Source organism: Hyaena hyaena, unplaced genomic scaffold, assembly GCF_003009895.1.
Source record: "Hyaena hyaena isolate Hyena2069 unplaced genomic scaffold, ASM300989v1 scaffold_130, whole genome shotgun sequence".
NCBI lineage: Eukaryota > Metazoa > Chordata > Mammalia > Carnivora > Hyaenidae > Hyaena > Hyaena hyaena.
The window spans coordinates 1,156,555-1,184,514 of NW_024080762.1; the positions used below are offsets into that span (position 1 = coordinate 1,156,555).

A 27,960-nucleotide genomic window follows, 5' to 3' on the forward strand; every position below is an offset into this window, starting at 1 on the left:
GACTGTGGAAGTATAACTATATGAGGCCATTGTAGAAGAGAGACCCACTTAGCCAAGCAGCCTTGATGGTATTCTATCACAAACCCATCCTTAAAGTCTAAAATGATGACATATGCTTATAAATGCAAGAGAGAAAAATATATTTCCAGTTACTGATTCAAGGATACATGCCTATTATATACACATTGCCAAAGAATAAAAAAATGAATCTACTAAATAACTAATCTTAATTATTAATTTAAGATCACCTCCTGAATGGAAACAAGCATTTAGTGAACATAAACAGTCGACCCAGGATCATACAGCTGATAGTCTAAGAAAAAATACAGATACGAATATAGGCAATTACAAAAATATCTATTTTTTTAATGTTTTTTATTTATTTCTAGGAGAGAGAGAGAGACAGCGTGAGCAGGGGAGGGTCAGAGAGAGGGAGTCACAGACTGAAACAGGCTCCAGGCTCTGAGCTGGCAGTCAGCACAGAGCCCGACGTGGGGCTCGAACCCACGAACCGCGAGATCATGACCTAAGCGAAAGTCGGACACTTAACTGACTAAGCCACCCAGGCGCCCCCAAAAATATCTACTAAGGAAACTATGAGGGAGTTAAGGAACACATAGGTTACCTGCCCAAACCAAAATGCAAACCAGTAAACTGAGACCTGAAGGATGACTAAGAGGATGAGCAGATTAACAGAACTAAAGAGCAAAACAGGAAAGAGCAGTGCACATAAGAGACATTAGAGAAAAACTAAACAAAGTCAAACTAAACCAAATGCAAATAATAAAATGCACAGTACTTTCAAGAAGCCAAGTTCCACACCACTAGAAAAGAGAATGTGAGAAAAGGCAAGGCAAAGATGAAGCTGCACAGGTAAGCAATACAGAATGGAAAAAAAGAATTGAAAGGTGACAGTATAGTATATGGAAATCATTCAGGAACCAGTCACAGATTCCCAGCTTTTAAGAAAAGACGATAGCCTGGATCAGATTAATGGCAGTAGGAACTGAGGGAAATGGAAGGATTTAACACTAACTGGGATGTGGAGATGAAAGCACTTGGTGTAAGGAACACTCTAGGAAATGTAGGAGAAAAATGAATCTGGGGTATCACCAGGATTCTAATTTAGGCAAGTCTTTAACACCTAGTGGTACCATATTTGATACTAAGCACCCAGAAGAAGGAGTTTGGTGGTGGTGGTGGTGGTGGTGGTGGTAGAGGAGGAGGAGTTGGACAAGGTAAAACCTGAAGAATATACACATGAACATGCCTGATAGGCAGTGGAATATGTGCGTCCCAAGCTCAAAAGATAGAGCTGACCTGGACATATAAATCTGAGAATTTCCAAAGTATGACCAAGGAGAGTGTATAAAGTACAAAGAAACCCAGAAACCCAAAGAGCAGTATTCAGGAAGAGGCAGAAAAAGATGATTTTGCCAAGTCAATTAGAGTAGATGTAGAGTAGTCCTAGGGTGGTGGCCTTAGGACTTGGTGCTGGAGTAAAGGGGATTTTACTGAAATGAGTACACTAAGAAAATGAAAGGCAATGCAGTAGTTCTCAAACTTAAGCATACATCAGAACCCCACTAGGAGAGCTTGTTCAGATTGCAGGGACCCATCCCCAGAGTTTCTGATTCAGTAAGTCTAGATCTTGGCCTGAGAATGTGCATTTTTAACAAACTCCTAGGTGATATTGATGCTGCTGTTTGGGGGATTACACTATTGAGAACCACAGGGTTAGGGTATAGAATAACAGACTATACGCAGAGACACTGAAACCACACTGATGACAGCAAACCTTAGGAGAAAGACAGTAAGTTGTGAATACTATGAATAATCAAGTTGGGTGTGATCAAGAAGTCAAGCAAATAAAAGCAGAAAGGACTACAACATAGCTGGGTAACACAAGACCCAAGATCCATGAAGTAGAGAACAATCTGAATATAACATCTGAAACTAAGAGAGGCAATGACTTCGCTTCCTCTCCATGAGGTATGGGCGGGGGAGGGGGGAATGCAAGCTTCAACTTGAGAAGGTTATAGGAGAATGTGTCTTCAAGAAAGAATCCAGTTTCAGGTTCAATTCAAGTTTCAAATGAGATGAAGTCAAATTAAAATAAACTATTTTTTTAATCTATCATATTGGAAATTTAAAAATAATACCATGACTGTAAAGGATTCTATTTCTTTCATACTAGGAGAAAAATTATTAAGTGTATTTCAGTTATTATTTAAGGTTAAACACTTAAACACATTCTCTCATTTAATTAATCTTAAATTCTAAAATATTCATAAGAAAGAAAATGGTATTATATATACCAACTTATACAACTGTATAAGGTGAAAAATAAAAATCCCTCTTTCTAATCCCCAAGCCCCTAGCTGATAGCACTATTAACATGCTCTTATAAATATTCTTCAAGTTTCCCTTTTTTTAAGTTTATTTATTTTGAGAGAGAGAGAGAGAGAGAGACAGAGAGAGAGAGAGACAGAGAGCGCGCACTCACGCGCGCGCGCACCTGCGGGCTCGAACTCACCACCCCATCAAGAGCCGCATACTATTCCAACTGAGCCAGCCAGGTGCCTCCTCAATACAATGTATTTCTAAAACTGTGTATCTTATTATCAGAGTCTTAACAACCTTCTCAGATGAAACTCATAAACTGTCAAGGTCTTTTATCCTCATCTCCAACAATCTACTACTTTCTAGACACTACAGAATACTTAATAGAGAAGTTCATAAACTATTTTTTAAAATATTTGTATTCTTTAACCACCATTACCCTCAACTCTCTCAATCCAAATTTTTACCCCATTTATATTATTCCTTAAGTCTTCTTAAACTCTTCAGGTGGAATAATTTGCTTCTGACTGTACTTTATACATGCCTTTATTATATAAAACTTAAACCCTGCGGGGCGCCTGGGTGGTTTCGTCGGTTAAGCGTCCGACTTTCGCTTAGGTCATGATCTCGCGGTTCATGGGTTCAAGCCCCGCGTCGGGCTCTGTGCTGACTGCCAGCTCAGAGCCTGGAGCCTGTTTCAGATTCTGTGCCTCCCTCTCTCTCTGACCCTCCCCTGCTCACGCTGTTTCTCTCTCCTAGAAATAAATAAAACATAAAAAAAAATTAAAAAATAAATAAAAAATAAAACTTAAACCCTGCATTTTATCACTATGAACCTCTTGGATAAAGGAAATGCATCTTTTAAAAAAAATTTTAAGTTTATTTTGAGAGAGTGAGCAAGCAAGCAGGGGAGGAGCAGAGAGAGAGAATCCCAAGCAGGCTCCATGCCCCAACACAGGAGCCTGATGTGGGGCTTCATCTCATGACCACGGGATCATGACTTGAGCCAAAACCAAGAGTCAGATGGACACTTAACCAACTAAGCCACCCAGGTGATCTGGGAAGGAAATATATCTTAATGCTCTCAGTAAATGTTTGTGGAATAGATCAAAAGATATAGTAACCTATACCGATGAAATGTATTGATGAAAAAATACAAGGAATCAGAAAGTTTCAGGGGACAAGATAAAGACAGCTGGATGGTGGTACTTCAAGATGATACAGAACTGATTTTTGCCAGCTTAAAACAGTAAGGGAAAAAAATTCAGTGAAAGACATAGTATTAACACAGAGCTGACAACAAGCAACAGTAAATATGTTTCAGTAAACCAAAGTAGGTTTAGGTTAATAAAGTAGAACCAGCAAGTTTTATAAACTGTGCTGGCTAAGTCAATTTAAGGCTTTATTAGATAGTTTAAGAAATTTGCTCATTAAAACCATGGCTGCTTTTACTTTTATTACCTTCAAATCCCAGTGTTTAAGCACAGACCTACCTTTCTGTATAGGCAATTAGCCAGTACTAACTATGCAATTTGTTTGCAGACAGTTCAGGCCCTCAATCTGTTTATCTTCCTAAAGTGAAGTCAATTAAGTAGCCTCAGGCTTAAAAACCATGCTTGTTTCTTCAAGTTTATTTCTCCCTTCAAAAGAGAACCTTTCACAAGAAGAGTTAGCCAACAACCTCCAGATGCAGCGCCTTTAGGAGCAGTGTTCCAAATGAGACCACATTCTCCCTGGGTAGCTCCCAGTAAATGACAGGGCCTGGAAGGGGACCAGGGCTCAGCCATTTCTGCTTACTAAAGTGTTCATTTATAGGCAATCTATGTGGTGGAGTTCCCCACAGGGCTGCCAGAGACTCTCATAGCTGCCCCATAATCTGAGTCTCTTTCTACCAAATCCTTCCATCTTCTTTGTTAACATGTGTCATACCTACATTAAAGTGTGTCTACTCCTCTTCCTCTTTAATCGGTACAAATACTATCTCACAACAAATCTTTTTTTTTTTTTTAAATTTTTTTTTTTAATGTTTTATTTATTTCTAGGAGAGAGAGAGATAGAGACAGCGTGAGCAGGGGAGGGTCAGAGAGAGAGGGAGTCACAGACTGAAACGGGCTCCAGGCTCTGAGCTGGCAGTCAGCACAGAGCCTGACGCGGGGCTCGAACCCACGAACCGCGAGATCATGACCTAAGCGAAAGTCGGACGCTTAACCGACTAAGCCACCCAGGCGCCCCTCAAATCTCTCTTTTAACTCCATCTTGGCAGAGGACAACTGCCATATCCTATTTTCCAATTCCAAGGTTTACTGAAATCCAGCTATCACATATTGCCTAGAATTTTGCCATATATTTACAAAAATAGTGTCTGGGCATTTACCTAAGTTAGAAATGAGCTTTTGTACTACAAAGGAATGTGGATCAGAAAGTCTCTTCAGACTAAAAATTTCACCTTCTTTGAGGTATGAACAAAAATAATTTGGTTTAACCAATAGCCAATATTCAACATGCAATATCTATCAATAATACTTACATAACTGTGTTGTCATCCACTAAGATATCACAACCATGAGCAGGACACGAAATAGTCTGAAAAAGATTGAAATTTAAACTATGTCTTCATTCAACAAATATTTACTGAATGCTTACCATCGCCAGGCACTTCACTAGGTTGAGAATACCTTAACATTTACAGGATCTTAATTGTTCCCTTTCCATTAAAGGAAATGTATGTGTGTGTTTATCACCATAAGGTAACTAGAACTGCTGACCTGAATAGTTTTTCAATATAAAACTTGAAAGGCACAAGCAAGAGACCTGACAAAATTGCTCAACAAGTTTAGCTTGATAGATACACATATTAATGCCGCTGAGAAAACATACCTGCACTGTATCTTTAAATAGACTGCCACATTATAAATAGAAAAAAAAGCCTCAATTATCTTTTTATCTTAATATAGAAAGAAGTTCCTCATGCAATTCATAATCCAGAGGGCTTTACCTGTTTATATTTGTGCAAAGGTCAAGACACTGTAGAAAATTCAACAAAAAATGAAAATCAAATTGACATCTTTACCTGTCCCATGCCTTCCTCCATTATTTTGGTGGTTAAATATTCGCTCCAGCACTGCATACAAAACTTATGTCCACATTCAAGGCCAGTGAAGTACTGCAACAAAAATAATACATGGACTTTTAAAAGATATTACCAGAAAAATCACTACACATAGTGACTCAATAAGGCTCTCTTAGGTCACATTTCTCATAGTGACTAAAATGTCCCATTTGACAAGACTAGATAGATGGGCTCCTAAAATAAACTTCTTGGTGGTAAAATCTAGCATGCAAATACATTTAAAACAAAATATCTTACTAATGACAAGTGCATCTACAGTCAATAATTGTAATTTTTAGGAAAGGCAGACAAGTTTGTACTAAATATAAGAATATATCATGTACCAAACCAACAAGCATATGAAAACATGCTCAAAATCCTCAGCCATCAGAGAACTGTAAATCAAAACCACAATGAGACACTACTTCATATCCACTAAAACAGCTGTATTCAAAAAGACAGACAATAACAAGTGTTGGCAAGGAAGCGGAGAAATCAGAACTTCCATACACTGCTGGTGGGAATGTAAAATGGTGCAGGAACTTTGGAAAACACTGTGGCAGTTTCTCAAATAAGTAAACACAGAGTTACTCAAGAACCAGGAACTCCACCCCTAGGTAGAGCCAGAAGAAATGAAAACATAGTTCCACACAAAACTTGTATACAAATATTCATAGCAGCATTTTCCACAATAGCCCCAAAGTGGACACAACCCTAATGTCCATCAACTGCCGAATGGATACACAAAATGTGGAATATCCATTTGAAAGAATATTATCCAGGCATAAAAAGACTGAATATTGATATATGCTATAATGCAGAGGAACCTTGAAAACATTATGCTAAATGAAAGAATCTAGTCACAAAAGACCACACATTGTTCGCTTTGCATGTAATACAAAAGGTCCAGAACAGGCAAATTCATAGAAAGAGTACATTAGTGGTTGCCAAGGGTTGGGTGCCGGGTGGAGATGGAAGGAAGTGGCTATAAAAGGATACGAGGTTTCTTTCTAGGGTGATGAAAATATCCTAAAGTTTCCTGTGACAGTGAGTGTACAACTCTGCGACTATACTAAAAAGTACTTTAAATACGTGAACTGTATCATATCTGAATTATATCAAAATGGTTATTAAAAAATGTCACACAAATACAGGACTTCATAAGTTGCATGGATTGTAGCTTACCAAGATCATCAAAATCTTATGGAAATCATAAAGATTTATTCAGATAGCTAAGAATAATAGTAACATTTTGGTCTAATCTTATATTACTTATATGATTTGAAATACTATTAATTTGAAGGATGATTATAAGAAGTATATTATATTCTATAATGGGATATTAAACAAGTACTTCAGTATTGTACAAAGACAAGTGGTTACCAGTTTCAACTAAGAATATATGAATATTTACTCTATATTATTTTTAAGCGAATAGATAATACAGGCTCATGGCTAAAAACAATTCTTAAACAATATGAATTTATGTTGAAAATAAGTCTCCTATATCCCTATCCTTTTCCTCTACTTCTCTACCTAAAAGTAATCACTATCACCATTATCTTACATATTCTTCCAGAGATGTTCTAATGCACACAGGTATATACACACACAGTAAGACCATGGCACACTCTTCTGCATTTTGGTTTATTATTATTGAATAAATTTCTTATGTGATTCTACATTAGTACACGTGGGTCCACCTCTTTTGACATTCTGTATGAAGGTACCGTAATTTGAACAGTCCACCACTAAAGGACATTTAGACCCTTTTTTTTCTTTTTTGCCACTATGCAATTGCATTCGTTACACACACACACACACACACACACACACACACACACACACACACACACCATTGTGATCATGCAAATGCACCTTAGGACAAATTTGTACAAGTGACATTATAAAAGGTACACATTTACACTTAAATAGATGATTGCCACGCTTCATTCAAAGAGGTTATAGCAATTTACAGTGCTCAAGAGAACCTGGTTTTCCAATACCCATGTCAACACAGTACCAAACTCCTTGATCTCTGTCAATCTGACAGGTGAAAATAGAGTATCTTCATCAGTTTTGATTTTAATTTATCTTATTATGAGTGAAGTTTAAACATTAGAAAAAATATTTAAGGCTCTATATTTCTTATTCTGTGCACCCTCTTCATCTATTTTGCCCATTTTTTCACTGGGTTTTTTTTCCCCTTTAATGATTTAGTGGGGATTTTCACCTAGTTAGTGGAAAATATTTTTCAGTTTCAAATTTGAACACTCCCATTTTGTTGCCATGCAGAAGCTCTCTACTTATATGTAGCAAAGTGTATTAGTTTTAAATTTTCTGGATTGTAAATCAACTAACTTTAATATAAAGAGTTTGGAAGAAATTTAAGATTCTACTTCAGAAAGCAATCAAGTTGTTCCCATGCCATTTACCGAAACCACCTTATTTGAAATGCCCCCTTCTATGATACACCAAATTCTCCTCACACATATCTGACTCTATCTTGTTCCACTGCGCTACTACTCTTGTATCAGGTAGGCTAGTTCCTCTCTGTCCCCACCAATCTAGTCCTTCCCCCCTCCCAATATTTTACTATTATTCTATCTTGCCAAATACTCAAGTGATCTTAGTATTTCCAGTTTTCTTCATATAGATCTTTCACATTTCTTGCCAAGTTTAGTTCTAGCTCTTTTATTATTCTGGTGGCTCACATAAGGGGTATTTTGAATTCCATTCCATTTTCTAATTATCTGGTATGTGAAAAATGTTCATGAAATTTCTGATGTTGCTTACAACATTAGATACAAATAGTCAGGATACAAAATTCTATACTACAGCATATCAACTATATAAAGGATGCCCAAAAGCAGACATGGGGAAAAAAAATCTATCAGTGTCCTAAAAGGCATAGGAAATATTTACCCAGTTTAAAATACAGTGCTATTCTTACTGACAATGATTCTCATTCACAGAACAAGTGAAGATAAATATTTTGGAAATCAATAATTCTCACACATAAAAAAAAAGATCTGGAAAGAAACAAAAGAATCTACTCTCATTACTCCCCATTTCTAAAGGAGATCTGGCACTAATTTGTTGCCAGATCACTAATAGAGAGCATATAATTTTCAAGGCTACAATGAGAAGGAGCATTCTATAAAGGATAAATATAGCAGAGTCAATGATCAACAGTTCTAAAATGCTTTATTCATAACTTAAAAACACATATGCATCCTCATGTGCTTTATTCCTTTTTCAAATAAAGAATCCTTGAGACTGAGAGATTAAAGGTCACAATGGTTACTAAGTGATCACTGCAAGTAACATCTCTACCTTTGAACCTTCTGACCAGGGACCATTATAAGATAAAAAGAAAGCTTTTTATTCTTTAAAGACTTCTTTTCAATAAATTTTTAATTAGACAATCCTAAACAAGATAAATTAGAAAATAAATTACACACTCACGTCTAAAGGTAAAGCAAAAACTAACCTGTGGTATAAACGCATTTACTGTGCTCAAGAGCAGTGTCATTATTATGGACATATCAGAGTATCACCATTCTGTTGCATATCTTTTTCCCTCCTCCTCCTTTCACAGATCTGTTCTTTTACTATCTCATGCTTACCTACTTGGGTCCTTCAATCTTTCCCTGACTCAAGGGATCTATCAACAAGCTTATCCCTGTTTATATCATAAATAAATCTGACCTAAAATACACTAAAAATATATGAAATATTACATAAAACAAACTAATCGTCCCTTAAAAAAAGAACTGAATGAATAATCACTCTTATAGGGTTCACTTATCCCTGCCATTTATATACATAGCAACTAATGTCAAACAGCAGTAAGAACACTAAGAATTAGCTTTCCTCCATCAGAAGTTGGACACATAATTTCCAAAGTTACTTAATTTACTTAATAAAGCCATTTTGTTTATAAAAACTGAATAATCAGGGCATCAGTTCCCTCATCTATAAAATGGAATGAGTTAAAAAGGAATATAGGGTTGGACTTAGATCAGGTGTTTTCAGTGTTTCCAGCACAAAGATTCAGAGTGAGGGGGTGAGGGATAGGAGGGTGGACTATCCTTATAATCTCCAAAGTTGCTTTTATTTAACATATATATATGTTAGACTCTTAGAATATACAAATTATTTCCTTCATAAAAATGAGATGGTATAGCCCAAACTATACTTCCTAGTAAGGTGGGGAGGGGGGCGGGGGGGAGTAGTAAAGACAGATCTTAACACTTTAATTCAAAGCAACATTATTATAAAGTGAATAACTGTTGCCAGGATTAAGAAACCCCTGAATTGGCCACAACACAAGGGATTGGGGGTGGGGGAATTTATGAACTTTAAAAATGCCCAGAAGTCTCCAGAAACTGTTTTTAAAGGAGACATCACCCATGACAGTTAACTCCAAAGTCCTATAAACTAAGCTACCAAAGCAATTATTTACAAAACTTGCTTGCATGTGGCACTATAAAGCTAAAATTGCTTTCGGGAAGGATAAAGGTCTTGAAGATATACACTAAATAAAAGGCAAGTATCGGTGTTTGAAGAGAGCAGTGGAAATCGAAACATGGGAGCTGTACAACAGATATTAAAGTTATCTTTCTGTATTAGTCTAAAAACTATGAGAAAAGAAGTCCTAGTTTTATTACACTGTATTTTTCTTAATGCTTGGCACAGTTTCCATAACAATCTTTAATTTACTTTCCAACCCATGTTGCGGTTTGCATTTTGTCCTCTCACTTTCATAGCCAAACTTCCTTTAAAGAGCAATTTGTTCATCTTTATTGCCTCTTCTTCCTTTCCCACCTTCAAGTCAAGGACTCTTCAGGTCATGCAGTATGGTTTCCCATCTTACCACACTACTTAAATTAACTTTCCAATATCATCCGTAAACTTCATGTTGTTAATTCTAAAGTAAGTCTTCAATTTTTTTCTCTGAAGTTTTTAGCACTGTTTACCATTCTTAGAAGTGCGTTCTCTTCCTTTGGCTTCTGTATTGCTACATTTTGCTGGTTCACCTAACTACCACACTTTCAGAGGTTATCTCAGAAGTCAATTTCGGTGGGAAATTCTCCCTTATCTAAAACTAGGTTAGGTGTCTCTCTCCAACATGTTCCCACAGTATCATGCCCTACCAAAGTGCTTACCATTCTTTCTGAATATGTCATTTTACTTATCTACCCAGCTAACCCGTAGTAAAGTATGTGAGGCAGGCATTATGCCTTGATTCTCCATTGTGTTTCTAATACTTAGGATAGTGCCTGGTGTGTTGAAAAAATGAAATGAATAGTAGGCCTGTTAGTTACAAGTACAAGCAAAATTTACAATGAAAATCTCCAGTCATGATTTTCAATTTGTTAAGACAGATAATACCAAGGGCACTGAGAAAGTTACAGGGGATATTTGTAAGTAGCTAGTTTCAGTACTAAAATTACATTTAAGATTTAAACTATGGAAGAGCTAGTTATAACAGAGCAGGAAGAAAAATGCCAGGGAATAAGAGAACCTTGTATTATCTGGGACAAATTCTTTGGGTGTCAGTTATTAATTCACAAAAACTTTTATGAACTATACAAATGTCAACTGGCAAAGAGAATCTGTTAAAGTGGTCAAAACATGAATTTAATGTATCTTTAGTAGTATTGTTGATTTTTTTTTTTAAATACTCAAATTAAGATTGTGATTGAAAGGAGAGGGAAATGATACAATCCTCAGAATAGTAATGAGATGAAAAAATAACTTATCAAACTCATTTGAAAGATAAAAGAATTCCAACCCAGTGAGATTTAATAACTTACTATGTAAAGCCAAATAGTTAGCATTAGAGCTATGAAGTAACATGAAAATTTGGAAATTCAACTCCTTACCTACGAAATTATTTCCATTCATTGACTGTTCTATTTCTCTAAGAGTACTTAATTAACTTTCTTTTAAAACCTCTTTTCTATCAAGGTGCCTCGTTAGCGCAGTAGGTAGCGCGTCAGTCTCATAAAACCTCTTTTCTAAGTACTTGTACATGTGAACAAATTAGTTCCCTTCAAATGGGATTCTACAGAGATACATACAAACCTCAAAGAAAAACAATGAAAAACCTTCAATATGTTAAAATATATAATACTGGTGACAAAGACTTTTTATATAGTAATTATTAGAAAGAGTTGCTTAACTATTAAAGCAAAGAATATGAATACGATAAGTTATTTTTATATAATTAAATTATTTCTTAGATACCTTGAAACATTTTAGAGGTGAATTCCAAGAGACTAAATACATTTATGCCACAAAAGTAAGGACTTCATAGAAAGATTATGTTTAAGCCTAAAAATCTTAACTAGACACGCCAAAGTAAATCAGCTAAATTCAACAGGTTTTAAGAGGTATACTTTTACTGAAGAGAAACCTCAGTTAACTGGTCCTAGTGTCTGTTCCAACTCTCTTACCACTTGCTATATTGAAGACTCTCCGTTAGAATGGACCTGTATAAGTGAAAATCTTTGTTATGAAAAATCCTGAAAGCTCTGTAGTAAAATACTACTAGAGATATAAATGTTTTGTATATTTATTTTAAAATGTTAGTTTTAAATGTGTTTTATTTTGGATGAAACAATAGTCTACTCACTGCTCACCTATTAAACTGCTCTCTCATGACAGTAAAATGAACTCAGAATAGATTTAGGTGTGTAATAACAACCTGGACAAGTTACTGCTTTAAAAGGCAAACAGGGGAGGAGGGGGAAAGAACAAACTCTATTCTTTCTCTTCCTTTCCTTTATCCTTAATATTCTGATAGGTTACTGTTTTACTACAATACAATCCCAAATTCGCATATCTTCCTTTGTTTAAATAATGAAAGTTGGGGCACCTGGGTGGCTCAGTCGGTTAAGTATCCGACTTCGGCTCAGGTCATGATCTCACGGTTTGTGGGTTCGAGCCCCGTATCGGGCTCTGTGCTGACAGCTAGCTCAGTGTCTGGAGTCTGCTTCAGATTCTGTGTCTCCCTCTCTCTCAGAAATAAGTAAAAACATTAAAATATATAAATAATGAAAGTTGATTTACCCTCTGAAACTGAGAGTCAGTGCTAGCCTTAAACTACCAGATACTCACCGAGTTAGGGTAGTTCAAGTAGCAGATCTGACAAGGCATATCCTGTGCTGATGACCTTGTATTCATCTGGCGTGTTCGAGACTTTTTACTTGGATTAATTACATGACACTCAGCAAAGAGCTTCTCCAGGTTTCCATCAAAGTACCTGCATTATTTAAACAGAAAGGATGAGAGCCCAGCAATAGCACACTGTTAGAGCTCTCCAAAAACCTGATTTTCTATAGGGAACAGCAATGAACTGAATTAAAATAAACCCAAATTATAACCTTTTCTTGCTCAGATGAAATGAGGTGTATGACTATAAACTGTAGCAAAATAGAGGTTTGTGTATGAAAGCAGATTGAGCTTTTGTGCTATTTTGGTCTTTACTTTGTTTTTATCCTGGGAGATTAGGCTATTAGTATTTTAATAGTACTATAAGTAAAACTTAAGAAGGAAAGTTATTACTATCTCTGGTGGTACCTTATGAAGAGTAATAGTATTTTTAAAGGCTAGGCTATATTTTACACAATTTTATTAAGAATTTTAATTACACCAGCTTAAATATATTAGCAAGAAAACTACCTACAAAGCATATCTTACCCGGCAAATCATTTACTGTGTCTCATTCTACAAAATATTTATTTGCTTTCTAATTATTCTCTTAAAGTAATTTTTAATTAACTAGCAAAGTGGAGGAAGAAGGAAACAAAAAACTATACCTTAAAATGTTTTTATATCAAATAATCTATATATTAGCTTTTCATGTAGGTTTCAATAGGGTTCTAAATATACATAAGTAGTACCATCTAAAATATCAAGAGCACAATGCCAAGTATTATCTACAGAGCTTCAAGTGAATTGCAAATTTCTTAACAGAAGACAGTGACAAATACTTAGCACAGTATTTCACATTAATCCAGATAACACATGGTTGCTGGCCTCCCAAAATATCTTAATATTCTAGAGGACAAACAATAGATACAAAAACTTGCAATCTATGAATCAAATAAACTAACAAAAATATAAATCAAAAATCTGTTCAATTACTTTTTCGCTTAAAACCTAGGTATCAGTAACTACAGTGTTCTTTACATACAAACAGGAGGTTCTCAAGTGAAAAAATAAGTGATGCTCAAAAGAGATTTCCATTTTTTTTTTAATGCAGGTCTTGTTCATGCTTTGTGTCAAAGCACATACTATGTATCTCCAGGAAAATCACTCAAATGAGAACAAATCACTCTCATTAGACTAATAAATATATTTTTATAAATACTTTGATTATAGTACGTTTCAACAAAATGATCAAATTATTAATCAAAACGTACATACATTATAAAAGGAGAACTCATACAAAGTTAAAGTTATTACTGATGATTCAGCTAATCAAAATATATAGAGCAGAAAATCAAATGCTTTCCTACTAATTATTCTGAGAAAACCTAAGATGTCAAGTTTTACTCAAAAAGCAGAAAGCATATGAAGCTAACACTAAATATGAACAGGTAAACCAATTAAACACCTTGTTTTCAGAAAATATATTCATGCTCACAAGAGACAAACTTCTGCCATTAAACTTAACTACATGAAATGACTAACTCCTAATACTTTGGTGATCATTCTAGACAGCAATCTCTGCATACACAGGCAGACATGGGTCTATAATTTCATATAAATAATAGCTACTCCAGATTTAATAACCTTCAATAAGCAGTATGTTAAGAGATCTTTGTCAACGAACGTTATTTTTAATTGTTGCATTATATTCCACTGTAGTTATATACAATGATTTACCTAACCAGCCTTATACTAAGGGACAGTTAGTTAGATGTTCCACATATAAGCAATTCTACTTTAAAACCTTGGCCCATCTGATAGGGGGGGAATATCTAGACTTAACTTACATTTCTTTATCAGTGAGGCCAAACGTATTTTTCTGTGAAGATCTTACCATTAATTTATGAGTTCAGTATATCAACAGGAAGAATAACCCTTTGTATCATGGCTTGCTTTCTTCCCCCAGTTTCTAACTTGCCCTTAACTTGTTTAATGGTGTTTGTCACTTTCAATTTTTATGTAGGCATACTGACCATAGAATTCTGTTGTTGAGTTCTGCATTTCATACCAAGCTTTGCAAGATCTTTATCCCTAAAGATTATAAAAATTCACCCATGACTTATTTAAGCTTAAACTGTTTCCATTAAAACTGCTGATTCACAAGGAAATTATTTTTGTGTATTAAGGAAGAAAGCAGGGATTCCATTTCATTTTAATCTAAATGACTATTTACTGAAGGGTGTTTCAACTACCTGACAGACTACCTGCTACCATCAGGTCTCAGTTTAACCTTCAGATCCTCCCCCACTGATTAGGTAAGGTTCCCTGTATAACATCCTCATGGAACTCTGTACTCCTGCACAGTACTTACCACGTGACGAACTCCATAATCACTTATGCTTTCTCTGCTGGGATGTAAATCCCATCAGTTCTATTTCATTATTGTTGTAGCACCTGTGTCTAGAAGAATCTTATTATAATCACTCAATTGTTCCTTGTTGGTTTTTTTTTTTAATTTAGAGAGAGACAGAGCGTGAGCAGGGGAGGGTCAGAGAGAGAGGGAGATACAGACTCTGAAACAGGCTCCAGGCTCCGAGCTGGCAGTCAGCACAGAGCCCGACGCGGAGCTCAAACCCACGAACCGCGAGATCATGACCTAAGCGAAAGTCGGACGCTTAACCGACTAAGCCACCCAGGCGCCGCTCGCTCAATTGTTTTTTAAAGAGCAACTGACTTCATGTAATGTCTTAAAGATAATCCACATAGCAAATCTGAATTCCTTTGCTTTAGGCATTCTTTTTTTTTTTTTTATTAAGCTTATTTATTTTGAAAGAGTGAGCAAGGGGGGAGGGGCAGAGAGAGAGAACCAGAGAGAGAATCCCAAGCAGGCTCCAGGCTGTTAGCACAGAGCCCAAGGTGGGGCTTGAAGTTACTAAGTGTAAGATCATGACCCGAGCCAAAACCAAGAGTTGGATGCTTAACCGGCTAAGCCACCCAGGTGCCCCGGCTTTAAACAGGTTTCTTAAACAGGCTATAATGGGTTTATCAGCTTTTTGACCCATTCTAGAAGTCTTCAGAGAATTTTCAAATACTGCCCCGGTAAACAGAATGGAAAGTTTAAGAATCCATTCATACCGTTAGACATAGTGGGCCTAGAAATCTTTTTCTTTTATTTAAGTTCCATTTTACAAGAAACGTAACATTTAAAAAATTGGTTTCCTTTTGTTCTATTTTTACTGATTACATGGTCTACCAATGACTCTGTAATGGTTATCTGGAAAATATTGAAATCTAATTTATTTTCACTCAACGTAACAAAATCAGTACTTACACCTATTTCTTTCTTTCTTTTTTTGGGAGGGAGTGTGTGTACATGCAAGCAGGGGAGGTGTGGAGGGAGAGGGAGAGATAAATTCCTAAGCAGGCTCCAGCAGGCAGCACAGGGATCAACCCCACAAGCCTGGGATCAGTACCTGAGCCAAAATCAAGAGTAGGATGCTCAATCGGCTGAGCCATCTAGGTGCACAACAATCCTATTTCTTAAAAGTTCTCAACTTTAAATAGTGTCCTTATGTTATATGACCCGACATGTAACACTGGTTTTGTCTGGAAATTCCTAGAGCTTTTCCTAGTTGATTATCATTTTATATAATTGTTTCTATATTATATACCTTTTCTTTCAAGATAATAAAAGCTATTTTTTGTTCCTTAACCTGATTACCTAATTACTTACATATAATTCAAATGCTTACTTTGGCCAAAATCTGACCCCCATCTCTCAGCTTTCTTTATATAGACAATATTCATTTCCTTCTGATACCCGTTGTTATTGAAGTCTGTGGTCAAACTAATTTTTCTCATTTTATAACACAAGTCCTTTTTCACCTGATACATGTAATTTTGTTTTCTTTCTTCATTCGTGAAATTTAGTAGTTCTTTGGGCTTTATCTTAGCATTCACCTTTCTTGTTTGAAATGCCATTCAGACCTCAATTACTTCAAGATTCTTTTTAGTTATTAAGACTGTGTCCTGGTGGATTTGTACCCAGTCCATGTTAATTTGTCCTCCTGTTTAGCATCTGCTAATTCCTTCTTTGTCTTTTTCTTGTTGTACGTAGCTCTACTGGCCAGAGTATATGCTCTGTTTTCTTGCTATTCCCAATGTGATTTTAAGTTCTGCAGGATTATTACTTGTCCCTTTTTTCTTAGTTTCCTCAGCTTCCAGGTTTATCTTCTTCTGTTGTTTTATCAATTCACCTTTGATCCCTTATCTCAGGAAGTCTATGTGTACTTCAATCTCCTTAAGAAAACAGAAAAGCTTCTTCTTTTTAAGAAAATTAAAAAAAAAATTTTTTTTTAATCTTTATTTTTGACAGAGAGAGAGAGAGAGAGAGGGAGAGGGAGGGAGGGAGGGAGACACACACAGAATCCAAAGCAGGCTCCAGGCTCTGAGCTGTCAGCACAGATCCTGATGCAGGGCCTGAACTCACCAACAGTAAGTTCATGACTTGAGTCAAAATCAGATGCTCAATTAACTGAGCCACCCAGGTGTCCCTTAAATTTCTTTTTAATGTTTATTTTTTAGAGAGAAAGATAGATAAGAGCACCAGCGGGGAGGAACAGAAAGGCAGACATAGAATCTGATGCAGCCTCCAGGCCCTAAGCTGTCAGCACAGAGCCTGATTCGGGGCTTGAACTCATAAACCATGAGATCATGACCTGAGCCAAAGTCAGACGCTTAACTGACTGAGCCCCACTTCTTCTTTCTAGTTATGACTGTTTTACTAAGGACAACGTTGCTCAAGAATATGGGTGGATTCTTAACTCCCATTTACCTGGTCACTATCTGCTAGCTTGCTAGCTTTTACATACATCCTTCCTCATGTCAAACAGGCCAAAATGAAAAGAGACCGATTCAGTGTGAAGCACTGCAGTTCAGGTATCTTGTTTAATCAGTTAACACGTGTTTCTCTCTGTTTCAATGACTTTACTAAATAGCTGCAAAGCTTATCCTGGGACATTGCTTCCCTCTTTTCCTGTAACCCTTGCCACCCACCCTTTTGAGAAAACTATTCATTTGATGAAAGTAAAAATGGAAGTGAAAATAAAAATAAGAAGAGCAGTGTGGTTTTTCCTCTGGTGCAGTCCTTCCTCAGTCAGGAAGAGCATAATTAACAGTATCCCCACCTCATCTCTCACATGGCCTAGAATTCTCCAGATTAAGATTGTTAGAAGGGCAACTGAGAGGTTTCTCAGTAGAGATTTTTAAATCCTCTCCTCTCACTTGGGTTCCTTCTGTTCAGTATGTTTGCAGAAATATAGTTAAGCAAATTGGCACTTAATCAGCCAACTTTCCAGAATATCTAGATCTTAAGTTTTTCATTTTACTTGACTGCTAGACATAAATATACCAAACAATTTGAATTAAATTTCAAGGCACTAACAGTTACAGCCTAAGAACTATGTCTGATTGTGGGGAGGGGAGACGTGCTGGTAGGGTACATAGCTGGATACTGCTGCTTTTTAAATTTTGAATGACTGTGGCACCATTGTTGGCCATTTCAATATTTAATTTTGCCATTAGGGGTTTATTTTAAAAGCGCCTATGACTGAATGCTTTATAAACAGACCACTGTTGAAGAAAAACTTATTTTCATAACAGAGTCAGAAAAGCAAAAAGGTTAAACTAATTTAAAGTTACATAATGGGCTTTTCTAGTGTATATTCTTAGGCTGTTAAAAGTTCAATACTCCTTAAAGGTTTTTAATGCTTCCATTACATATTTATAACAAGTCAATTATCTTAAGTCTGAGAGGGAATAAAAATGCACACATATATAACATAATGTATAAAGATACATTACATATATATCCCATATATATATATATCTCCATGTATAAACATGCATATGCACACACTTTTACTTCTAAATAACCAAATCATTTTGCTTCAATACTTTCGTGTGGGATGTTATGAGTGCCGGACTTCAATTTCAAAAGGCGGCAGAACAGTCACAATTACTCTGTATCTTAAGTAATTATAGTTCTGATAAAACGCAAAAAAAGGTCTGTGGCACCAACATCTCTTGTAGGAATTGCAAGTTCAACTATTCTTTGGGTCTCATTAACCTGCTTCTAATGGTGTAATTTTTCCAATTTTAGAAAAAGTATACTTAGGCAAAAGGTCAAAGGAACAAAGGAATAGCTTAAGTTTGTTTAAATCATATGGACAGTAAGAACTGTGATCATATTAGTGAAAAACAAAAATAATCCATAGGGCATGCAAAGGAGCCTCAGAACAGTCAGACTGAACCACAGTAAATAGACTAGGAGAGAAGGCTTTCCCACATACAGACATTAGTTTCAGAAACCCATATTCCATAGAAAGAAGCCAGTAGATACAGTATAGTATGGTAGTATGGACATGCTATTAAGAACTATTGAAGACAAAACCACACTGAGATACCACCTCACACCAGTCAGAGTGGCTAAAATGAACAAATCAGAGAACTCTAGATGCTGACGAGGATGTGGAGAAACGGGCACCCTCCTACACTGTTGGTGGGAATGCAAACTGGTGCAGCCCCTCTGGAAAACAGTGTGGAGGTTCCTCAGGAAACTAACAATAGAACTCCCCTAGGAGCCAGCAATAGCACTGCTAGGAATTTACCCAACGGATACAGAAATGCTGAGGCATAGGAGCACATGTACCCCAATCTTCATAGCAGCACTCTCAACAATAGCTAAAATATGGAAAGAGCCTAACTGTCCATCAACAGACGAATGGATCAAGAAGATGTGGTTTATCTATACCATGGAATACTACATGACAATGAGAAACAATGAAATCTGGCCATGTGTAGCAACATGGATGGACCCTGAGGGTGTTATGCTGAGCGAAATAAGTCAGGGAGAGAAGGACCAATATCCTATATGTTTGCACGTATAGGAGGATTTAGGAGGAACTTAACTGAGGAACAAGGAGGAGAAGAAGGGGGGAAATGGTGGGGGAAAGGGAGAGAGGCAAACCATGAGAGACTCTTGAATGCTGACAAAAACTGAGGACTGATGGATGTGGGGGGAGGGGGGATAGGCATGGAGGAGGGCACTCGTGGGGATGAGCACTGGATGTTATGTGGAAACTAATTTGACAATAAACTATTTGTAAAAAAAAAAAAAAAAAAAAAGAACTACTGAAGAAAGCAGTTCTCATTTATAACCCTTAAAACTATTAGACCTTTTAAAAAACTGTAATTGTGTTACTTTGATAAAAATTTAAATTTAAAAAAGGGGGCTTTTCAAGAAGAATGTGGTTTTTAATGGTATTCTTTCAAAGGAAGGACTAAAGTCAGAACATAAGATGACTGGCACACATATGAACCTTCAACAGGTAAAGAACTAAAACTTAGGGAAAGAAAAGGATGCATTTAGGAATAGAAAATCTTTTCTTCTAAGGAAGACTTTTGGCCTTCCTTAGGAAAAAAGTCTAATGAGGACTTACATATGTCTATAAGAACTTGCAAAGTTTTGTGATTTGAGTTTTGTGATTTTGGGTGGCTTAGTCAGTTAAGTGTCTGATTTCAGCTTAGGTCCAGATCTCACGGCTCATGAGTTCGAGCCCTGTGTGGGGCTCTGTGCTGACAGCTCAGAACCTGGAGCTTACTTCTGATTCTGTGTCTCTCCTTCTCCCTGCCCCACCCCACTTGTGCCTGCTCTCTCTCAAAAATAAATAAACATTAAAAAAAAGTTTTGTGATTTGGGGTGCATGGGTAGCTCAGTCAGTTAAGCAGCTGACTTTGGCTCAGTTGATGATCTCACAGTCTGTGAGTCTCACGGTTCTGTCAGCACGGAGTCCATTTCGGATCCTCTGTCATGCCCCGCCCCCCCCGACCTCGTCTGCTTGCACGCACACACATGTGTGCTCTCTCTCTCAAAAATAAACATTTAAAAACATTTTTTTAATTTTGAGTTTTTTCCTGATAATCTAAAAAATAAGTTTAGTTCTCATTGTAATAGTAATGCGTTATATGTGGTTTATAGCTAAATAAACATACTCATCATGTATTTTTAAAAAATGTTTTTAAATGTTTTATTTCTGAGAGAGAGAGAGAGAGAGAGAGAGAGTCAGAAAGACAGGGAGAGGGGCGCCTGGGTGGCTTAGTTGGTTGAACGTCCGACTTTCGCTTAGGTCGTGATCTCGCGGTTCGTGGGTTCGAGCCCCGCGTCGGGCTCTGTGCTGACTGCCAGCTCAGAGCCTAGAGCCTGTTTCAGGTTCTGTATTCCCCTCTCTCTCTGACCCTCCCCTGCTCATGCTGTCTCTCTCTCTCCTAGAAATAAATAAAAATATTAAAAAAAAAAAAAAAGAAAGAAAAAGAAAGACAGGGAGACACAAAATTGAAACAGGCTCCAGGCTGAGCTAGCTGTCAGCATGGAGCCCGACGTGGGGCTCGAACCCACAAACCGTGAGATCATGACCTGAGCTGAAGTCGGACGCTTAACCAACTGAGCCATCCAGGCGCCCCATCATCATGTATTTTCTTTTTTTTATTTATTTCTAGGAGAGAGAGAGACAGCGTGAGCAGGGGAGGGTCAGAGAGAGAGGGAGTCACAGACTGAAACAGGCTCCAGGCTCCGAGATGGCAGTCAGCACAGAGCCCGACGCGGGGCTCGAACCCACGAACCGCGAGATAAAAACCCAAGCGAAAGTCGGACGCTTAACCGACTAAGCCACCCAGGCGCCCCTATTTTATTTATTTCTAAGAGAGAGAGAGACAGCGTGAGCAGGGGAGGGTCAGAGAGAGAGGGAGTCACAGACTCTGAAACAGGCTCCAGGCTCCGAGATGGCAGTCAGCACAGAGCCCGACGCGGGGCTCGAACCCACGAACCGCGAGATCACGACCCAAGCGAAAGTTGGACGCTCAACCGACTAAGCCACCCAGGCGCCCCCATCATGTATTTTCTTAAATGCTTTTTGAGACTCTAAGACTCTTCTCCCACCAGGGAAAACACCCTAATAAAACAGCATGATCCTGAGTTTGCCTACTGTGGAGCAAAAAACCACTTTGACAAAGAAGCTACTAAATTAAGTTGCAGTACAAAAATCTTATTGCATAATTTTTAAAAGTTTTTATTTAAGTTCCGTTAGTCAACATACAGTATAATATTAGTTTTCAGGTGTATAATACAGTGATTCAACAATTCCACATTTCACTTGGTGTTCATCACAAGTGTACTCCTTAATCCTCATAGCCTATTTAACCCATTCCCCCAGCCACCTCTCCTCTGGAAACCACCAGTTTGTTCTAGGTAGTTAAGAGTCTGCTTTGTGGTTTGCCTCTCTTTTTTCCCCTTTGCTCGCTTGTTTTATTTCTTAAGTTCCATATGTGAGTGAAATCATACGTTGTCTTTCTCTGACTTATTTTGCTTAGCATAATACTCTCTGGAGCTCTAACCATGTTGTTACAAATGGCGATGTTTCATTCTTTTTTATCTTATTGCATAATTTCTGAGAAACTTTCTGCCATTTGTTCCCTCATGCTTTATGCTTTCTGGTTCTGAGCCATGATGAAAACAAGTATATTAAGAAACGAACTTCAGTGAAACAGATGTACGATAACTCTTTCTAGGCTTAAATTAGCACAATTGTAACAGACACACAATAATCTATGCCATTTTCCCCAAAGGCTCACATCCCCACTGATTACAGAAAATTTTAAATATATAAAAGTCAAAAAAGAAGAATAAATTGAACTCCCAAATACCCATCATGCAACTTCAACCATTATCAACATTTTGCTAATCTAAAGACTTTTCTGAAGAATACAGTTTTACCCTCACATGATTTTTCCCCTTAGATTTTATTTTTAAGTAAAATCTACATTCAAAGAGGGGCTTGAACTCACAACCCCAAGATCAAGAGTTGCATGCCCCACTGACTAAGCCTGCCATGAGCCTCATTCTCATATGAACTTTTAAGGCAGATGTGAAACTATGCCAGACATTTTAAGAAGAAGCTAATGATTATTCCCTTCACAGGTAGCTGTCCACGTTCTCTGGCTCAATTAGGATTATTTCAATTTACCAAATTCTTCTAACCTAAAGTCTCTCGAACTTCAAGAACGTTACAGTATCCAAACCTTTAAAACTGATTTACATGTTTCTTCTCCGTACCTCTCCACCTGATGAAAAGTTCCAAAGCTTTTATTATTTTCTCAAAAGAGACTATGGCCCCCAAAATGACAGGAACCAATATTTTTTAAACCTATTTTTTACTTCTAAGAAAACAAAGACAGTGGCTTCTCCAAATACGTGTGTGCAGGGCAAATGTCCACAGCCTCTTCTTCACTCAATGGTGCTTTCCTCCTGCTACACATGAGCAGCACAACTTAGTAAGTGAAACAAACTACTTGTGATTCATGCAAAGTGCATCTGATTCCAATTAAAAAGAGAAATATGAAAAATACATACAAAATATTTTAAATGGTATCATTTTATTATTTTGTTAACAATGTTTCAATATGTTTAATGGAAGTAAATGTTGAGATGGTTGTAAATGTTGACAGCCTACAGAACAAAAAAGTATATTTAAAATCCAACTATGCAGGGAACCTGGCTGGCTCAGTTAGAAGAGCACGCCACTCTTAATCTCAGGGTTGTGAGTTCCAGCTCCAAATTGGGTACAGAGATTACTTAAAAATAAAATCTTTAGGGGCACGTTGATGGCTCAGTTGGTCAAGTGTCCAGCTCAGGTCATGATCTCGCGGTTCATGGAGTCGAGCCCTGTGTTGGGGCTCTGTGCTGACAGCTCAGAGCCTGGAGTCTGCTTTAGATTCTGTGTCTCTCTCACTCTCCCCCCCTCCCCCAAATTACTGTCTCTCTCTCAAAAATAAACATTAAAAAAAATTTAAAAAATAAAACCTTTAAGGGGAACCTGGGTGGCTCAGTCAGTTTAGCATCCAACTTTGGCTCTGGTCATGATCTCATGGTTTGTGAGTTTGAGCCCCAATTCAGGCTTTCTGCTGTCAGTACAGGGCCCGCTGTCTCCTTCTCTCTCTACCTGCCTGCTAGCCCTCTCAAAAATAAATAAAAACATTTATAATAAAAAAATAAAATCTTAAAAAACAAATAAATAAAAAATATAAGATGTAGCTATGCTAAAATTAAAAATAAGTAATCAAAATACAAGACAGTGGGGTTGCCTGAGTGGCTCAGTCGGTTACGTGTGCTTCAGCTCAGGGTTTAGTGAGGTCAAGCCCTGTATCAGGCTCTGTGCTGACAGTTCTGAGCCTGGAGCCTGCTTCAGATTTGGTGTTTCCCCTCCTTTCTTTCCCCCTCCCCTGCTTGCATACTCTCTCTCAAAAATAAACATTAAAAATAAAAAGAAAAACAAAATACAAGACAATATATAAGTAATATCCATTGTTACATACTCCCCTTACATACTAAGTAACTATATTTGGAACTGTGGTTTGTGGCAGTTGTTAATGGCTTTGAAGGGAAAACATAGATAACTACTTCAATATGACATGCTAAGTATACAAGAGGTGGGAGGAGAATGTTAGGAAAGTATAGAAAATAGCAACAAACTTCAAAGTGTTAAAATGACCTAACAGTAAATGTGTTAAGAATTCAGAGATTAAGGGGATCCTAAGGGCATCATATTAGTTGTAATATGATGTACAGAATTATACAAAATGTCTGTGAGCACAACCTCACAGAGTGAGCACATCCTAACAGAGTGTAGAGGAATAAGTACAGACATATAAAATAGAGTAAAAAGTATGGAAGGTTTTCAAAAGTCAGTATAGCTTTGATGTCATAGGAACCACAAAAGCAGTAGAGGTTGATAAAATGAGTTCACATGGTCAAAGTTAAGTTTAGGACGACCTGATACTGGAGCCTAGGAAAGCAGTAAGAAAACTGTCTTGGCAATACACTGATTCACTTGTAGGTAACCAAAGGAACTTTTTAAAAAAATGTTTTTATTGGGGCGCCTGGGTGGCTTAGTCGGTTAAGCGTCCGACTTTCACTTAGGTCATGATCTCACGGTTCGTGGGTTCGAGCCCCGCGTCGGGCTCTGTGCTGACTGCCAGCTCAGAGCCTGGAGCCTGTTTCAGTCTGTGACTCCCTCTCTCTCTGACCCTTCCCTGCTCACATTGTCTCTCTCTCTCTCCTAGAAATAAATAAAAAAATAAATAAATTAAAAAAATATATATATATATAAAAATGTTTTTATTTATTTCTGAGAGAAAGAGAGAGGCAGCGTGAACAGGGGAGGGTCAGAGAGAGAGGGAGACACAGAATCTGAAGCAGGCTCCAGGCTCTGAGCTAGCTGTCAGCACAGAGCCCGACGTGGGGCTCGAACCCACGAACCGCGAGATCATGACCTGAGCCGAAGTCGGATGCTCAACTGACTGAGCCACCCAGGAGTCCCCCAAAGGTACTATTAATGCCCAAACAATCCAAAGACAAACTGAACCTTCTCTTTTAAGATTTTATTTTTCCTTAACACATTAAAACATGTGTTTTAATAAAGCTATTTTTATTATGAGATAACACAATTCTAGAACGTGCATAAATATCAATAAGCAGCTTAACCGACTGAGCCACCCAGGCGCCCCCCCCCCTTTTTTTTTAATTAGAGAGAGAGAGAGAGAATATCTTAGGAAGGCTCTACTCTCAGTATGGAGCCAGATGTGAGACTTAATCCCATGACCCTGGGATCATGGCCTGAGAGCTGAAATCAGAAGTGAGACATTCAACTGACTGAGCCACCCAGGCAACCCCCTCAAGATGATGGTTTTTAATATTCATCCACAGAGTCACTTGTAGCTATAACTCATTTATTTTTCATTGTTGAATAGTTATATAAATATACCATAATTATCCATCTATCTATAGGCATTTGCACTGTTTGTGGGTAGGAGCTGTTATGAATAAGGCTGCTATAAGCACACTATGACTTTCAGTTTAGATGTGCATATTTCTTTCTATTGGGTATATACCTGGGAGTGGATTTACTGAGTCAGAGATGTGTGTAAATACTAAGAGACAAAAAAAAAAAAAAACACCTTATTTTTACAATGTCTTTCTAAAATCATTGACAACTAGATTCCTTTGGATTTCCTATGAATGCAATTCATATCAGTGAATATGAACTGCTTATCTATCATCTCCTTTACAACTGTGATACTTTTTTATTATACTAGTGGCTAGAATCTTCTTCAGTATTATGTCGAACAGAAGTGAAAATAATACATATACATATTTTGAACTCTATCTAAAAGGGAAATCAAGATAACCTCAAGAAAGTTATCTTTTGTGCCTAGTTTGCTAATGGCTTCTTTTTAAAATCATGAATGAAGGGGTGCCTGGATAGCTCAGTAGGTTAAGTGTCTCACTCTTGATTTCAGTTCAGTTCATGATCTCATGGTTTGTGAGATCAAGCCTGGTGTTGGGCTCTGAGCTAGTAGCGCCGACCCTGTTTGGGATTCTCTCTCCCTCTCTCTGCCCCTCTCCTGCTCTCTCAAAATAAATAAATAAGATCATGAATGATTACTGATTTTTAGCAACTGTTCCTTTGCATCTACTGAAACTGTTTTTTCTCATTAAAATTTGTTCAAGTGACCATATTGAATTGTTCCAGGTTAAACCAACCTAGGATTTCTGGGATAAATTAGAGTTGGAAAGGCTGGGTTATTATTCTTTTTACATATTGTTGAATTTAATTTGCAAATATCTGGGGTTTTATTTTTTCTATCTATGCACATGAGAGAAACTGGCAGGTAATGTTTCTTTGGGTTTTGGAATCAAGGTTGCAACAGCCTTATGAAGGTGGGCGACCCTTGTTTTGTTTCCTAAAAGAATACAAGGCTAGAGAATATAAAGTTGGAGTTACTATCTCATTTAATGTTGGCAGAACTTCCCAGTATATCCATCTGGACTTAGACTTTTCTTAATAGAAAATTTCAATTTATAGTAATAGACCGTATAGGTTTTCTATTTATTTCTTACGTCTATTTCAGTAAATTGCACATTTCTAAGCATCTATCCATTTCAGTGAAACTTCAAATTTTGACACAGTTATCTGCAATATCTTATGAGGTTATTATTGCTTTTAAATATCTGCAGTATTCAAAGTGACATTCTTTTTTTTTTTTTTTTTTAATGTTCTTTTTGAGAGAGTGAAAGCAAGCATGAAAGTGGGGGAAAGGCAGAGAGTGAGGGAGACAAGGATGCAAAGTGAGCTCTGCACTGACAACAAAGAGTCTAACGTGGGGCTCAAGCTCACGAACCGAGAGATCGTGACCTGAGCTGAAAGTTGGACTCTTCACCAACTGAGCCACCCAGGCACACCCTAAAGGGACATTCTTTTTCATTCCTGATACTAGTTATTTGTGCCTTTTTTCTTGATTAATCTCAACAAGGTGTCAATGTTGTTAGCCTTTTAAAAAAACATCATTTGGTTTGATCTACTCTATTTTAGGTTTCTTTTCTATTTTACTAAATTCTGCTCTGTTATTTGTTCTTATAATTTCTCTAAATTTATTGTGTTGCTTGTTTTCTATCTTGATACATCTAGCTCATTACTTGAGATATGAGATGAAAGCTTAGTTCACTACTTTTCTTATATATGCATTTAAGGTTATACACTCTGCTCCTGAGCACAGCTTAGGCTGCATTCCCCAATTTTTCCCCTTAATATTCAAATAGTTGATTAAATAACAATTATGAATACTTGAAACTTCAACATTGACACAACTTAAAATGTTGACTTAAAAAATACAAAGGCTAGTCATAACATAAAGGTGTTTATGTTAAAAGAAAGTACTATTTATGAAAATATTTTCCATGAATACAGTATTCTAAATTGGCATTTACTATCTTTGAACCTACTCAGGTATCATCTTACGATCACTTCCACTGCTACTGTTAAGAAGTCAGCTCTCCTCTAAAAGGATATAATATATACTTCCTATGCTTTTTCTCTGTATACATCATATATACACAAATCTTTGCTTTTTGAAAGTAATCTGCCTTGTATCTTATTGCTTTTATGATTGTCTACTTTTGCTGTTGTTTCTGTAGTTGTACTATGACATTTTAAAATATGCATCCCCCTCCAAAATATGGACTTTTTACCATAGTTCATGAAATCTAAAATGCTTTGGTGCTGAAATTTCATGATCTTACCAGAAAGTGAAAAGGGGAAAATTTTCACATAAATCAATATTTCAATACTGTTTGATTGTAAGGTGCCATCATCTGAAAGATGCATTCAAATTTCAAACACATTAAACTATCTTAGAATCAATGAAATATTGTTTATTATGCATAGGAACTGTTA

At 37.0% G+C, this 27,960-nt stretch overlaps 1 protein-coding gene across 1 annotated transcript in view; it reads right to left on the reverse strand.

The window, feature by feature from the left end:
• ARIH1 (ariadne RBR E3 ubiquitin protein ligase 1) overlaps positions 1-27,960 on the reverse strand; it is a 114,246-nt gene that overhangs the window by 31,791 nt on the left and 54,495 nt on the right. The window contains exons 3-5 of the mRNA XM_039237842.1: positions 12,581-12,725; positions 5,414-5,506; positions 4,871-4,926 (exon numbers count right to left, since the gene is read on the reverse strand). Coding sequence (XP_039093773.1) covers positions 4,871-4,926; positions 5,414-5,506; positions 12,581-12,725 — 294 coding nt within the window. The remainder of the gene's footprint in view (positions 1-4,870; positions 4,927-5,413; positions 5,507-12,580; positions 12,726-27,960) is intronic.